Here is a 15,927-nt window from a genome sequence, read left to right as displayed (position 1 = left end):
GTTTAGAATACTTGATCATTTTTTTTTCGCTCTTAAGGCTTTCTTCATCGAATATAAAAATTGTTTTTCAATCTTTAATTTGATTGACATTAAGAAATTAATTGGGGGCTTTTATAATTAATTTAATCTTTTTTGGGATATTCCTTGTTTAAATAAATTTAAGTATTTGCTTGAATTAGAAAAATATTTATTTTTCTTTGATGATCAATCTAATTCGTTTGAATATACAAATCACTTTTGAACCGAGCATATTACACTGAATTATCTTTTAAGTTTTCTTTTCAGAATTTTAATTTTTTTTAAATTTCTTATAAAATCCCCCTTTTTTTTGTTAGTATATTATAGAAAGACTAAAAGAAATTTTCTTTAGTTTGACTTCTTGAAGAAACTCTGCTAGTAAGCCAACACCTCAGTTTGGCATCTCCTCCTTCAATCTCTTATTTGACTTGCTGTGAGCATAGGATCGTTTGAATACGGTATCCTTTCTCAAAAACAAGTCTTGGTTCCATCCTCCATCACCAACCCCAGTAATAATTCCTGGTCTAAAACTATTCCTTTTATAGCTCTCCGTAGAACAAGAAGGCCTCTCCTCAGAAATTCTCTTCCTAGTAGTAAAGCCATCACGAACCTGGTCGGACGTCATAGGCCCATTCACGTTATTAAATCTTCGCCTCAATATTCCTCCCACAGCTCTTGATAGCAGAACTAAGTAGCTTCTCTCCAAAAAAAAACCTTCTTTCTTCTTTGATTCAAGGTATTCAGCATGCTTTTTAAGAGCTTTCTCCCTCACCAACCCGTCAATCTTTCCATCCCCCAATATTGCATCCACTTTCTGTTTCTCCTCCCTCTTCTTTTGCTTGAGTTTCTTATAAGCAATATGGCAAACCGCCACTAAGGCATCAAAGCCAGTCACCTTAGCATCCATATCGATATTTCCATCCTTCAAATCCTTTTCAGGCACAAACAAAACGTCCTCCAGCCTCCTCGCTTTCTTTCTTGCGTTCAGGATCAATCAGTTTGTGTTTCTTTTTTTTATAGTAATCGAGTAAAATTTATATTTAAAACAGCACTATTAAGAAAGACAGTGACTGAATGAAAAGAGAGTTTACAAGCGGGCATCTAAGAGAAGGAGAAAACAAACAAAAGATCAATCTTATCATGGTGATTCAGCTTTTGCTTCCTATGCTTGAGACTTGAAGCATGCAGGAATATTAAAAGGATCTGTAACTGCTTATTTCAGCTATAACTAGTTTTACATTTTATTATAGAATGCAATAGTCTTATATAGTTTATGCTCATGCATGACAGATTTTACTGAAATTATTAAATGCTATGACCAGGGACGGATATCCAATTTCAGCAGGTGCAAAATAATATAAGTATATAATTAAATTAATTAAGATTCAAAAAATCCAAAAATTATAAGCTTTTGATGTAAAATTCAAAAATTTACATATATTATAAAAAAATACTCCATAAAATCATATTTTTTTATAATTCACAATTGCTCTCTATGAGATTTTACAGGTTGAAAACATTGTAGAATCTTTTCATTAATTATCATACTTTCAAAAAACAAATTTAATATAAGTAACCAAACAATCATTCTCATAACTAACCATAAATTATTTATTTTAACCAACTAACACATAATCATAAGTTATTTATTTCATCAATTACTCGGATTCTTTTTTCAAACTATATTAAAAAATCAACTACAACTAAACAACAAAATTAAATTCATTTTGATCTTTCTTCAAAACAATAACACATACTAAATACACATAACTAACAAATATTTATTTTGGTTCCAAAAGTTCTCATTTTCTTTCTCTTAAATAGTCGACCCTACTTTCATTATAAACACCTAATTTTTTTTTTCAATTATGCTTTATTTAGAGTAATTTACATCTTCTTTCATCCCAATAACATCACAATTTCACTTTTTTCTAATTTAACATTTAAGAATCCTAATTTAAAATTTAAGATTTTTATATAAATTTTCGTTAAAATCTTTACTTCAACTTGTTCAATCGAGTTTATAATGTCTTACTCGATAATAATATGAACTTTGAATGTTAACCAGTTGAAGTTTTTTGTTCTTTTTTTTTCTCTTAATGTCAGAAGTTTCCTCTCTTTATTTGCTTTCCTTCACTTGATTTTTCCCTTGATTTTTTAGTTAGATGTGTTCAATACTCACTCATTCATCCATCTTGCTTTAAATCTATGTTTCTTTTTAGGGTTTTAGCGAGGAAGCTCTTAAAAAAATTTTCTCTTCTAATTTTTTTCAGAACTAGCCAGCAGTTAAATGGGCAAGAAGAAGTTAAATTTCTAGTTTTCCGACTTTTTTATAAAAATACCATTAATGACCCTATTAGTTATTTTACTAAGTTCTCATGACCATTTCCTTATTTTAAGATATATTTATTTATTATTTTTATTATTTATTTTCTTTACAAACTTATTACAATTTCATGGTAACATTACTAATTTTTAACAGGGGTTTCTATCAATATTTTTTCACACAATTCTTTCTTAACTTTTATTTCTCATTTCCATTATAATTCCTCAGGATTGTTTTTTTCATTCTCAAAACGCGTTTATTTTTAAGTTTTTCTTAATTTTTCTATTCGTTGGAACCATTACCGGTTTCTACATGATATATACTTCATTTAATTTTTTATTTTTTATTTTGGCAGTTTAGGCAAGTGCTTACATTGCCCACATGCTGGATCCATCCATGGCTATATGAAGTCCTTCAAGTTATGGTCGGCTCCTGTGCTTCTTCCACTCATTTCGGTACTGCTTTCTAAGCTCTCCTTGATTATCCCACTGGGATGTATGTATTCCTGTATGTTTTATGCCATATCTGTCTTCTTTCTGTCCTCGCTTATCTTTTTGTTAGCTTCAGAGTTCTCTGCAGGCAATCCATTTCCAGCTTCTTTCTGTTCTCGCTTATATTTATAAATAAAAAACATTTAAAAAAAAACTCTATTTCAATTTCAAACGTTATGTTAGTAATTTGGAAGGAAAACAAGATTCTAGTCCATTGACGCACGCATCAAAGTCAAATTTAAGCAGACATATAATCTTTGTTTTAACAAGGATAGTCACATCTAACCTGAACATAGTGATGCTTCGTCAAATATTGCATTCTGTTGCAAGCTCCATGCCTTTACGCAAAATATATAAGAAACCTTGTCCAAGAAGTTCTTAAATATATTTGGTGGGAAGCTCAAAATATATATGCTGTTCTGTTCTGACATCCTGAAAGGTGAAATCCTAGGCTAATTTGCTGCTTCAATTGGTGCCACAGTTTATGAAAACGATATGATTCATAATTATTGTTAAACCAGTAAATTAATAGAAAAACTTGAAATCTAGTTTAAATCAATAAGATATTGATTGTGAAATCTAACTGACTTGACTAAATTTTTAATAATTTTATTGATGTAATAAAAAAAATTTAGTTCAAATTAGATTAAGAAAAAAAGTATTTTAATAAAAATAATCAACCTAAAATAACCTAGGAACTCCCATAACACCATGATCCAAACCTAGTTTTAGGTCCGTCCCGTCATCACATCTGACAACCATGCCACTAATGCCATTATACTAAGGAACTGCAGAAAAAAACCAGTTAAAATCTATTTGGAAACGCAATGCAAATTGTATTTCTAAAAAAATTATTTTTTTTATTAAAATTTAATATGATTTGTATATTAAAATTTTAATATAATTTATATGTTTTGGATTATTTTAATATACTGATTTTAAAAATAATTTTTAAAAAATAAAAAAATATCATTAATATATATTTTAATATGAAAAATTATTTAAAAAACAACCACCCTCACATAAATACAGGGCGTTCTTCCTGCTCGCAACGAAGAGCATAACAAAGCTTCCTGCTTGTCAACAAACGCAAACTCATCGTGTTTGACGGTTCAAAGACAAGGATAGTATAGACTGAAATATTAACAGGGACATGCATGGATCGCCAGTGTGCTCGTTTCCTTCTCAACCTTAGTAGTAAGGACATAGGGAGAAGCCACGAAATAGATTCGTCAAACACAAATAATGAAATGGAACGTTTCCATTTCTAAATATCATGGAGCAATGATGATTAGAATAGTTTGGACACCATAACAAATATCGTGGAAGCAACAGTAGAGGGAATACAATATTTCCATTTCATAATATACATGAACAACTACAACCTTTTCTTGCTTCCTCAACTTATTCAACACAACCCTATGTACAGCACTGCTTGGCCATTTTGTTCTACTGAGGAGGTTATTACAGCATATAAGAGATCAACTACATAGCGCGAGTTGGGGTCTAGTTTATTTAACAATAGTTGCTTGGTTTTCTGCCAAATCTATTTTCCAGGCTTATGCTATTACTCATTTCTTCCATTGCTGCATGGGAGTATTTCGCTTCTACTTTCTTTTCATGAATTAGTTGATAGTTATTGCCTCTTGGAAACATCGCATTCTTCAGTCTTTGCAAACCTTCCTCGGATCCTCGGTTGACTGTCTGCAAGAGCCTTCCTGCAAGCATACTGAAACAAACATATTGTGAGTTGAATCCAGTGTGGAAAATCAGGAATGGATACATCTCACCAAGTATGATCTGAGTTATGCAAGTTTTGATGCCTTTTATAAGCAGACCCCTTTGATTTTAAAACACAGGCAATGAGTGACTGAATTTTCACGGGGCTGATACTTTTATTTGAAGTTCAGGCAAGTCAGAAAGTAATATACAACAAATCAACAATAATACTTAATTATTTACCTTTATTTTCCTGCCAAAGTTCCTCTTTGTCTTCTTATTCCTGTACCTTGAAAGCTTTTCCCGGCGGTCCTCAGCAGAGCAGTTGTTGATAATCAATGGTCGGTCAAGAGTAGAATGGATGAGGCTTGTATTACCGTTATCAAGTGTCTGTCATAAAAACTCAGTATCAATGACTCAGCCCCATCCTGTGCAAATGGCCAGAAGCATCTAAACAATTCTCAATCCGTAGACTTCATTATAGAGCATATTCATGCTTGGTGCTGAATTCTAGAAATGTTCCACTGGAATCTGGTGGATTATCCGAGTGAAATGATATAGGAAATAGAATTAAAACTGAAAATAAAAGCAACAGATTCTGCTTTGGAAGTAGTGGATATTGTCGTTCTTCATCTACAGTTCCATTTTACGTGGGAAAAAAATTGATTAAATTCTTGATAAAGGCACCAAGAGAAAGGTGTCAATTATCTGTCCAACTGGAAGGGCTAACAGGAGCGGCAGCATTATGGAACAGTACTAATAAAGAAAAGCTGGGAGTTCCAAGTGATTCATGTCAGTGGCTTGACTTGCAACAATATCAGAACTTATGACTACATTTTTTCCAGAAACAGTAAAAAAGCACCACAAGCACAATGAGAATCCTTGTGCAGAGTTAACTGCCAAGATATGATTCTTTTCAGGTAAAGGTCTATGTTTTCTGCCACATACAAGGAGGATCTAAGCAGAAGAGAAAATCGTTCAAAAGTGCAACAAAGGCCTATAATCAAATACACACAGAAGTACCATAATGGATTTGATCTAACCTTTATGTCTCCTTCGCTGTATGCTCTCCTCATTCCATAAGCATTTTCAAAATCAATTCCAGGAAAATCCAGAAAACTTGGCTTCACTGCAGCACCATGCAGCCACTCCACTGACCTCAAACATCCTGAGCTGACACTTTTTAATAGTGCAGCATCAGGGAGCAATTTGTTTTCTTGAATGTTGTTTTCATCAGTCCTCACAATAGGAATCTTGATATCCAGAAGCTCTGCAAGTGATGGTGTTTCCATGGCTTCTTTTTCCAGGATGTCCTTCTTGCATTCATAGAAAACCTCATTCAGAAGCTGCTCATTTTGAATGGATTCAATATCTGCCGCCTTAAGTCCTTGTGAAGAAATGACTTCTTCCCCACAGGAGATCATTGAAATGGCGGCTGTCATGGGATCAATGACCACAAGTGGCTCTTCAATGATTGGTTCAGGTGCTTTGAACAGATCCCCCTCGCCTCCCAGATCATATTCTGTTATGGTGGTCTGAAGTAGGTTGCTCTACATTAGACAAGGTTGTCAACAACAAACAAGATGAAATAGGAAAATTAGGTAGAGTAAATATTGATCTAAACACTTCACCAATTATGTTAGCCTCAGTCTTAAGGTATTCTTAAATAGGTTGAAAATAAAGTCTTGATATATATTACAGCTCAATCTGGTAAAAGTGCTGATACGAGAACACGTCTATACAGCAGTAAATAGACATGCACCAGTAAATAGATACAGAAGCTGTAAATATGCATTTTCGAGGAAATCCAACAGATTTTTAAAAATATGTTAAAGTGATGAATCACTTGATTAATTCCAAAAACCATACACAATTCAAAGTTTTTTGAGATTTTTTTATTATTGAATTTTGTTGATTAGCTTTTCTTTGTTATTTTTCTAGTTTGTATCTTTGAACGCTTAGTTTGTATCTTTTAAATTTGTTGAGATTAAACCACTGAACCAAATTGAGACTTCTTTGAGTGAATAACAAATTGAGAGACAAATCCAATAAATCCTATAATTAGGGTTCAAGAATTCCTCCAAAGAAAAGAGCAAAAGAAGAGTCCTCATTGTAACTTGTTAAGACCAAATTTTCAATACAGATTAAGTGATTTCTTTATGAGAAGAACACTAAACATCTCAACCTAAGTAAAGATCCTTTAAATGGCTGAACACCTATGACTCAAATATCCCAAACTTATTTGCATAAATATCAACCACTTTCAGCTAAAGCAAAGGTCTAATGAAACTCTTTCAAGGCTAATTTTCTTTTAACCTCCTTTATCCAAGTTCTATTTCAACATCGAACAGAAAGAGAAAGTCAGCAAAAAAAAATAAAAAAATTAGAGATGGAGAATGCTTTCTCTTTCTCCACTTTCCAAACTTTTTCCCCTTCTTTATGCTAAAAAAATAAAACAAGACTTTTTTCATATTTTAACTCTCTTAGTTAGTGGATCAAAATGCCAACAAAAATCTAAGTATTGGTTCACCATCACACAATTGGAGCGAGAAAATAGAAGAAAGCTTAGAGAACACGTTCTTTGAAACTATGAAATCATTTTCCCTTTTGTAGTCTTTCTTTTGCTTTATGTTCAAGATTGAACATGTAAAGAGAAAACAGTCCTATTTGGTTGCTTAGTAAAGGTGGAGAACAAAACCTAAAGACATTCATACTTGTCTAAATACGCACAAACCCACTAGCATAAAAGACAAAGCTTTAAAAAAATCAGTATTTTCCTCCATGTTCTCAACAACCAAACAGAGGAGTAATAGACACAAACATCAAGAAGACAAGTTCCACTGAAAAAATCAAGTCCTCGAGATCGAGACTTTGAACTTTCAATATGAAGTTTCACAAAGAACCAAGAAAAATATGAACTTTAAATTGGGTTTCCATAGAAAAACATAGATATTTCCTACCGATGCACCCCATTTTCTCAGAAACCAGACAGAGCAGGTTAGAGCAGAAAGCAAACACCAAATCGAAGTACACAAAAACGAAAGCTCGAAACTCTAAAACAACCAAAGCCCAGTTCGGAACGGATCAAATTAATGCAGATCACTCAAATAGACAAAGAGAAGAGAGCCAAAACACAGAGTGAAAGAGGCATATAAGTACAAACAAAAACAAGTAAAATAAAGAGAAAATAGAGTACCATTGAAGCATTGGTCTTTTGGCACTTGCAATACTCTTCAAGTTGTTGAATATCTTGAGAGAAATCCTGCATGTAGGGAAACAATAGCCACGTCTCTGCATACATTTTTGTCTAAAATTGCAATCACTCTGTTTTTCCAATCTTGAAACAGAGAAGAAACAGAGCAAAAGGGAGAAATCACCTCTTGCAAAACAGAGTAACCTAAAAACAGAACACAACACAACACTAGCTAGCTTAGGACTGCTGAAAAGCAGGCAGCCAAAATGCAACAGAGAGAGAGAGAGAGAGAGAGAGAGAGAGAGCGAGAATGGTCCTGTTTTGGCCTTTGATTTAAGACAAGAAGGAAAGGGTGTGTATATATATATATATATATAATAATCATATGGATGGGGAATTAATAATTAATTTCTTAAAATAGAAATCAAAATAGATGATGTAGTATATAGTAGGTTTGATAAGAAAGACAATGTGTAAAATGACATTACAAAAAGATATTAATGATTTACTGCGTCGCTAGACATATATTTCTATTTATTGAAATAGTATTTTTACAGTTTTATTCTTATAGAAAAAATAGTTAGGCTTGTAATTAGGGACACCATTATCTTTTTCAACTTATTTATTTTTGTATTTTAAAATTATTTTAAAAAAATAAATTTTATTTATTTTTTCTTTGCTTCAAATTATTTGTTTTGAGTGTTTTTAAATTATTTTGATATGTTTATATCAAATATAATTTTTTAAATAAAAAATATTATTTTGACGTATTTTTTAATAAAAACCACTTTAAAAAGCAATTATTACTACACTTTCAAATATCCTCTTCAAATGATGCATTAGTCATTGCAAAATTAATTAAAAGCAATTTGATTTAGTCACCTTTTTTTAATACAGTTAAATAATTGTTTTACCCTTGAGAGCAAAAAAATATAAAGCTTTCATAAAAGAACTTTTCAGTCATTTCTAAAAAATTTACATAATTAAGTTACAATCATACCCCTTGAAAGAAAAATAAAATCAACATGCAAGGGGCTTCTACACCTTCTCCTTTTAAAAAAACAATGAACTTCAAAACTACCTTTAGAATCCACAAAACATAAGGTTAGTTTCAAGGGTATCTTGGTCTTTTTCTTTTAGTTTTGTTGTTATTGTTTAGTCTAGTTAATGGTTATTTGGTAATTTTATGTTATTAAATATTATTAAGAAAATTTTGTTAATGCATGCAACGTATGCATCAGCGTATGATGGCCTTTGTGACATTCATGTTGCGTGTGAAGTCCCTTTCGATTACTGAAAACCTGCTTTCGCAGCTGCGTTGAGAGCTGCAATGTGGCGCGTGCTAGCGGAGGAGGTTCAGTTGGGCTACGGTGTGATTTTTTTCTTTCTCTATTCTTCTCTCTCTCATCCCCTAAAACTTCGCACCTAAACTTCAAAAAAATAATTATGTCCTCCAATTTATGATTTGATTGATTTTGATTCTTCTTTTTTGGATCACTGTTTATTTAGCTTTTGATGCTTTTTGAATTTTTTTTAATTTTATCTCTGGGCATTTTATTCAATTTAATTTTTTAATTTAATTTAGTCCCTTTACTTTTGATTTCTCTATTTCTGTGTTTTATACTTTTCTTAATTATTATTTATTTGCAAGTTTATCCCTTTCAATTTTGTTGCATTTTTTTTAATCCGATTTGATATGTTTCATTTTGTTTTAATACCATATTTGGTTTGCATTGTTTGGATTTTTAATTGTTTTACAGTCGTATATTTTATTTTGTTATTTTTTAATAGCTTCCTTCCAACAAGGCAATTCATTATTGAAAATTGTTTTTTTTTTCAAATTCATAATTTGACATTTTATTGTGAAGCTCTTAGATTCATTTTTTGTTCCACTTTCATTTCTGTTGTGTTATCTCGATTTCATATCTCGGGTAATAGGTTAGTCAAGTTAAGACTCAAATTTTTTTCCTCAATTTGTTTTTATAGTTTATTCTTCGACATTAAATTATTGGCTCTTGAGTTATGTGATTTTTTCACTATTCTTTCTACTGGGTTATCCAAAGTACGGGTTAGTCAAGTTAACCCGGGTTAACTTGCATTTTTCTTACTCGATTATTTTATTTAACTTTGGTCTTTTTTACTAGGTGCTTTTTTTGGAAATCTTTTTTTTAATCCTGGTCTCATGTCACGAGTAGCGAGTTGGTCGAGTCAACTCGAGTGGACTGGGTTTTTTTTTCTCTCAATTTTTTAATGATTTTTTTTTATTTAATCATTTTACATTAAATTATTTGACCTTGAGCCTTGTCTTTTTCTTTTTTTTTTTGCATTTCTTATTGTTTTGTTATTTTGAAAGGAGGTTAATCAAGTTAACCAGGTCAATTTACATTTTCTTTCTCAATGTTTTTTTCATTAAACTTCGATCTTTTTTGTTAGGTTCTTATTTTGTAAGTTTTTTTTTATCTTGATCTCATGTCACAAATGGCGGGTTAGTTGAGTTAATTCGGATTGACTCGGATTTTTTTTCCACGATTATTTTATAAGTTTTTTTTTTCAATTTCATCATTTTGTATTAAATTATTTGACCTTGAGCATTGTAATTTTTTCACTTTTTTTTATTTTTGGTTATTCTGAGAAAGGGTTGGTAAAGTTAACTTGGGTTAGCTCAATTTTTTTATGTTTTTTTTAATTGAACTTTGTTTTTTTTTCTAGGTTCTTCTTTTGAAATTCTATTATTTTTATCCCAATCTCTTATTGTTGGTTATGAGTTTGTCAAGTTAATCCGAGTTGACTCAGATTTTCTTCTTCGTCATTTATTTTTTGAATTTGCTTTTGTTTTTGTTTTCATCTATGACATTAGGTTATTAGGTCATGAACTTTACAATTTATTTTTTTTTATTCGGGTTCTTTCAGTCTTATATCATGGATTGTGTTTTATTAAATTAAATTTGATTTGTCTCGTATTATTATCACCTGAATATTATATTTTTAGCATTGAAAAAATTCAGCCTGGACCTGTGGTGTAATGTAGGTCATCTATCTAGTGATGATAGTATACATGTCCCTCATGTCTCCTATCATGCACTTTTTTATTAGTATAAAACAATTATTCAATTTGTAGGTGTTTTATAACCCAAGAAGGATTAATATATTTATATTAGGTTAATTTTATTTATAAAAATATTTTAAATTTGATTTTGATATTTTTTTTATATTTAGTGATGTATAATGTTATGTAAAATCAATCAATGTAGCATCATTTTTTTTGTACCAAGAAAGTAATATTATGGTGTGTGTGTGTATGTTTCTTTTTTCTTTTTCTTTTTTTCTTTTTTATTTTGGGTGTTGAATTTTTACCAATGTTTAAATAGGAGTGTTGTTGTTGTTGGTGGTGGTGGTGGTGTTCCACATGCTTTTCTTTTCTGCTTGTACATTCTTTATATTTCTTCTATTTATTATTAAGATCGTGATTAGTAATGCTGGGTAAGTAATTAATGTTATTTTATTTTTTATTTTTTATTTTTTAAAATATATTTTCAAGAAAGAAAAAGAAAATCAAATCTAAGAATTTATAAAAATAATAAAAATATCTTCATTTAAATTTTATTTTTATTCTTCCTGTGACTATTTGTTTTTTAAAATTTGGTAAAGAAAAGTAACCAATAATATGTTGAAGAAATTATATAAAAAAAAAACTTCACATAGAACAATTAATTTCTTTGACTAACTAAGCCCATGAGTGGTTCTTATAAAAAATGGATCTTTGTTAGGACAAGAAACACTTTGATTCTTAAGTTAATACTTGTATGGATGGAGAAAATAATGGGTGGTGAGAAAATAATGAAAAGTGAAAGGAAGAGCGTTGTAGGATTATGAACTTGGTATACTAGAAAAATTATCTCCCTTTTAGCAGGTAACTAAATGTATTTATACACTCAAGCATGTGATTTCTTCATGGAGAAAAGAATTGTGTTAATGGCTAACCAATGTGACTCATTGGTTGATGTAATGTTGTGTATGAGTAATGTGTCTAGTACATGATTGAAGGAAAAGTTAATGTGGTATGTTTGTGTGATGAAATATATTTATTTTCATAGGTGTTTATATTGACTAAAATGATAAAAATGTAGTTATTTGGTGATAAAAAATGGTATGTATCTTTCAAAAAGTTTATATATATGAGATCAGACATAAAAATTATGTGTTTTGCATTAAAATTGTTAGTGTTGGAACAAATAAATGTGAGAGAAAAAACTAGAGAGAATTAAAAAATATAAAAAGAGAAAATAAAAATTATATTGGTTGCTAAGCAAGCCAAGCAGACCAAAAAGTCTGGTCGATCGAGTCAAACTAGACTCAGGATAACTAGAAGGGTTGGTCATTAGGCTTAATCCAAGTAACCCCAAACAACTCTATTTTATTTTATTTTTGTGTATATCAAATAGGTCCTAATTATTTATTGAGCATCATATAATTGCTTTTTTTTTCAATCTAAGTGTATATTTTTATGTTGTTATTCACAGTTAAAAATGCAGGTAGTTTATGACAAACAACTGGATAATTAATATAGGGTTTAATGGGAAAAGAATTTTCGAATGCATCAATTTGAGTGTAGATGACTTGTTTATATTCATGCTTATGGTTTATGATTATCAAAGATGCAAGTTGAATGAAAAAGCAAATTAATTTAATTGTTTCAAATATTATTTTATATTTAGACTTTACAATAATGTATCGGAATTCTTCAATTTTTGTTGTTGCTTGTCGGTAGGATTTGAATTTTGAAAGAACAGGTGCAAATTTAAACCCGAAAACAACAGTGAGTTTGCTGAACGTCGTCCTCATAATATTTTTTTTATTAAAAAGTTTTTGTAATATAGTTATTAAATCAAACCCCATACAAAGATGAATCCAAAAAATTCACAATCCTATATAAATTAGTTTTTAATACAAAATATTAACCCTATCCAAACTTGATTAAGTTTATATCTTTTAAAAAATAACTACGATGTCATTTTAATAAAAATAATAGATCTAATAATTCATAAATTAACTTAATATTCATTGATTCATATTTATTTCTAAATCAGTTTCTAAACCAGGTTTAACATCTAATTAATCCTTGAAACGTTGAAGGAAGCTTTGAACTTATTAAAAAATAAGAATATTTTTGCAAACATATAATGTATCTTAATTAATTAGGTCTCTTGTTGTCCCTTATGAAATTTAAAAATGAGTGGTAAATGGTGATAACTTGGAGTGTGGAGTTCGAAACTTTTGAACAGGTCCCTCTCTTGATTTATCTAGTGATTAGACCTCTACATTTGTAATGTTATGCTTCTTCTTCTTCCCTTGAACGAGGGAATTCAAATTGTATAATTATTATAGACCAAGGTGTGTTCATCCATATCCATAAATCAATGTTTTTTTTCAAGACCTATAGTCAAATTATGTTGATTTCTTTTCTTTTTTTATGGTGAGGGTTTTTCTTATTAACTTTAGTATATTGACCAATTTTCTTTCTAATAAATTTTTTTTTATTCGAGAAAACTCTACTTCTTGAAAAGTATATTTTATAGGTTCAAATGAACGAATAAAATCCCGATTCTTTCAGGTTTTTATAAGAGATACATAACTTGATTTAAACTCAAAACTTATCATCATCACGCTACCTTTTCCTTGCATGAACTAGAAAAGGTTTTCTTGCCTTTGATTTTGAAATGTTGAAACATTTGGCAGAATTCCTTTACGCTAGCCCATAGGACTTCACCTTATGGAATCGTTTTCAAGTCAGCCTAGATCCATACCTAGAGAAGAAAGTTGGGCAAAAAACGGTCAACCGAAGATACCACTACAAACAAGGCGTCTCTAGACGTTGTAGTTAAAATTATCGTTGCTTAATAGGGTTTTGTTTTTTAATATTACTATTATTCTTTTTCTATTTTTAGTTTAGAGTAATTAATGGGAGTGGGTATTTTCTTTCAAGCTTGTCGGTTTTCAAGGAAAACAAATGTATCTTTAAACTACCACCCATTTTCACTCCTTTTGAACTCGTACATGACCGACATGTTTATCCTAGATACAGCAAACCTGATATTATTTAGATTAGTCCAAGTTAAGCTGATTATTATTAATCTGTTAATTTTTTTTTATTTTTGTTAAAATAACAATATTTTTGGTTTTTTCTTTTTAAATAATATTTTTTTTAAGATTTACCTCTTTAACCGTGACCTGGATCAATATTCGGACTGATCAGTGTTTATAAAATTAGAATGTTTAAAATCTCTAAATGAATTTTAATGTTTAGATAATCACTTTAAAAATGAATTGCTTAATACATAATGACAACAAGCATATGAATTTTTTTCTGAGTTGTTTCTTTAATTGATAAGTGGATTTGCTTTGTTAGTTATTACCTTATTTTAAAATCTAATTAAAAGGAGATAATTAAAAAAGAATTAATCTCATAGAAAAACCTTCAAGTTTTATTAAAATATAAAAAAGTAATTCTAATTAGTTCAACCATTTGTGGTTATCAAAAGCAAAGTTACCCATGATCCATTGAAGGTTTAATTAGGGCATGAAGGAAAGGTCTATATATTTGCCAATGAAAACACAGTTTAGTTTGCACCATGAGCCCTATATATATATATATATATATATTAAGTACTTCAACTAGGCATGATAAATTAAGGAAGGCTAGCTCCTCCGTCATGTAATGCCTCATACTCCACTAGTTAATTTAACCTAAAATAATTATCTTTTGAATAATTGTGTTACGTATCCATAATTACTCAAATGTTATTGGTTATCAGTGATCAAGGATGATATAATCAAATGTTAGAATATAATCTAGGAACGAAGAAGGACAGGATAATCTAAGAAATTATATGTTGCACTCAGTTTCTAGTGAGTTAAATACTGCCCATCAGCAAGTTACATTTAAAAACAATATTATTTTTGGACATTATAGTATAAGTACATATGTAGGATATATAATAATAACATGCAAACAGGGTAAAGCATGCCAAAAAAGGCATATATATATATTACTTCTTACGATCATATGAATCATAGACGGTATAACCATCGAGCCAGCTAAAATGTAATATATATTTTTTTTACTTAATTAAGCGCTATCTCTCTTTCTTTTTTGTTTCTTTCTTTTTTTTATTTGATCCTCTTTTTTTTCTTCAACAATTATAAGGTTATTTTTGACTGAATTATGTCGAAATAACTCTCACACGAATAAAAAGGTTATAAGGTTTTTTTCTTGTCAATTTCATTTTTTTCTCAATTTTTTCCTCATATTCTTTTTACTGGGCAAGCCAACCAGTTCATGTTAAGATAATTCCAGCATGATTTAATTTTAAACTCGGGCTAGACAAGAAGTTGAATTGAAAGATTTGTTTTCTATCATTTTTCTCTTAATTTTATTATCATATTTTGTTTACCAATCGCATGGTCTCCTCTTATACAATTTAATTTTAAATTTAGATTGGATAGAAAGTTAGATCGGGAGATTTCAAGATTGATTCGTTGAGATGAATTTAATAACAGTGTAAAATAATAATGCATGACATGAATATTTGTTATTTTTTTTAAATATTAATCTAAATTATAGCATAACACAAACAGTTAAACTAGTTAGTCCTATTGTATTATGGAGATTATAAATATCTAGAAAAGGAATTTATTTATCGTTCAATTTGAGAGAATAGTTTATTATTGATAAAAAAAATATTGGAAAGAGTGCAATTTAAGTTACCACTTGGTTTCTTCATTTCAAGTTTCAACCTTATCATAAAGGCCATGGATGTGTAGTCCTTCACGGGTTAAAAAAACCCAGAAGAATATGTAATTTATATGTTAATTAATTAAAATGGAAGATCCAATGAGATTTGTTGGTTTCTAGCATGATGGCTCCAAGAAATAGTTAATGTGGTGACTTTTATGCTATATACTATGGTTTTGATCGATGTATTTGCAGTATATGACAGTGTACGACCCCCCGTGCGCCCTCCTCCCACTCAGAGCTTCTGTGTTAAACCACAGGAGTGCACGCTTCGAAATGCAAAACAATCATCAAAAGATATTTTCTAAAAAGATATATTATTTTAAGCTGTAAAAGAAAAAAAAGAGAGAGATGGAAAATAAAATAATATTAGCCGTAAAAGAAAAGA

At 30.0% G+C, this 15,927-nt stretch overlaps 1 protein-coding gene across 3 annotated transcripts; it reads right to left on the bottom strand.

The window, feature by feature from the left end:
* Nucleotides 1-4,170: 4,170 nt before the first annotated feature.
* LOC133675389 (zinc finger protein CONSTANS-LIKE 3-like) lies at nt 4,171-8,079 on the bottom strand. Of its 3 annotated transcripts, none has more exons than XM_062096731.1 (4): nt 7,751-8,079; nt 5,598-6,104; nt 4,798-4,944; nt 4,171-4,564 (listed from the first exon to the last, which is right to left on the bottom strand). In XM_062096731.1, exons 1-4 carry the CDS (start codon nt 7,853-7,855, stop codon nt 4,472-4,474), a joined length of 852 nt encoding a protein of 283 aa, XP_061952715.1. In that variant the 5' UTR covers nt 7,856-8,079; the 3' UTR covers nt 4,171-4,471. The 3 variants fall into 3 exon arrangements, with proteins under 3 accessions (XP_061952715.1, XP_061952716.1, XP_061952718.1); XM_062096732.1 differs by having other exon boundaries at nt 5,598-6,089; XM_062096734.1 differs by lacking the exon at nt 4,171-4,564 and having other exon boundaries at nt 4,844-4,982.
* Between the last annotated feature and the right edge of the window lie 7,848 nt (nt 8,080-15,927).

The sequence above is a fragment of the Populus nigra genome, chromosome 16 (genome assembly GCF_951802175.1).
Source record: "Populus nigra chromosome 16, ddPopNigr1.1, whole genome shotgun sequence".
Taxonomy (NCBI): Eukaryota; Viridiplantae; Streptophyta; class Magnoliopsida; order Malpighiales; family Salicaceae; genus Populus; species Populus nigra.
Note: the sequence above shows the minus strand (reverse complement) of the source record. Positions and strands in the feature narration are given on the sequence as shown.

Coding starts and splice junctions, on each gene's coding strand:
- LOC133675389 (XM_062096731.1), bottom strand. CDS start 7,855: ATGTATGCAGAGACGTGGCTATTGTTTCCCTACATGCAGGATTTCTCT. Junction 6,105..7,750: donor AAAAGACCAATGCTTCAATG/GTACTCTATTTT, acceptor TGTCTAATGTAG/AGCAACCTACTTCAGACCAC. Junction 4,945..5,597: donor ACAGCGAAGGAGACATAAAG/GTTAGATCAAAT, acceptor TTTTTATGACAG/ACACTTGATAACGGTAATAC.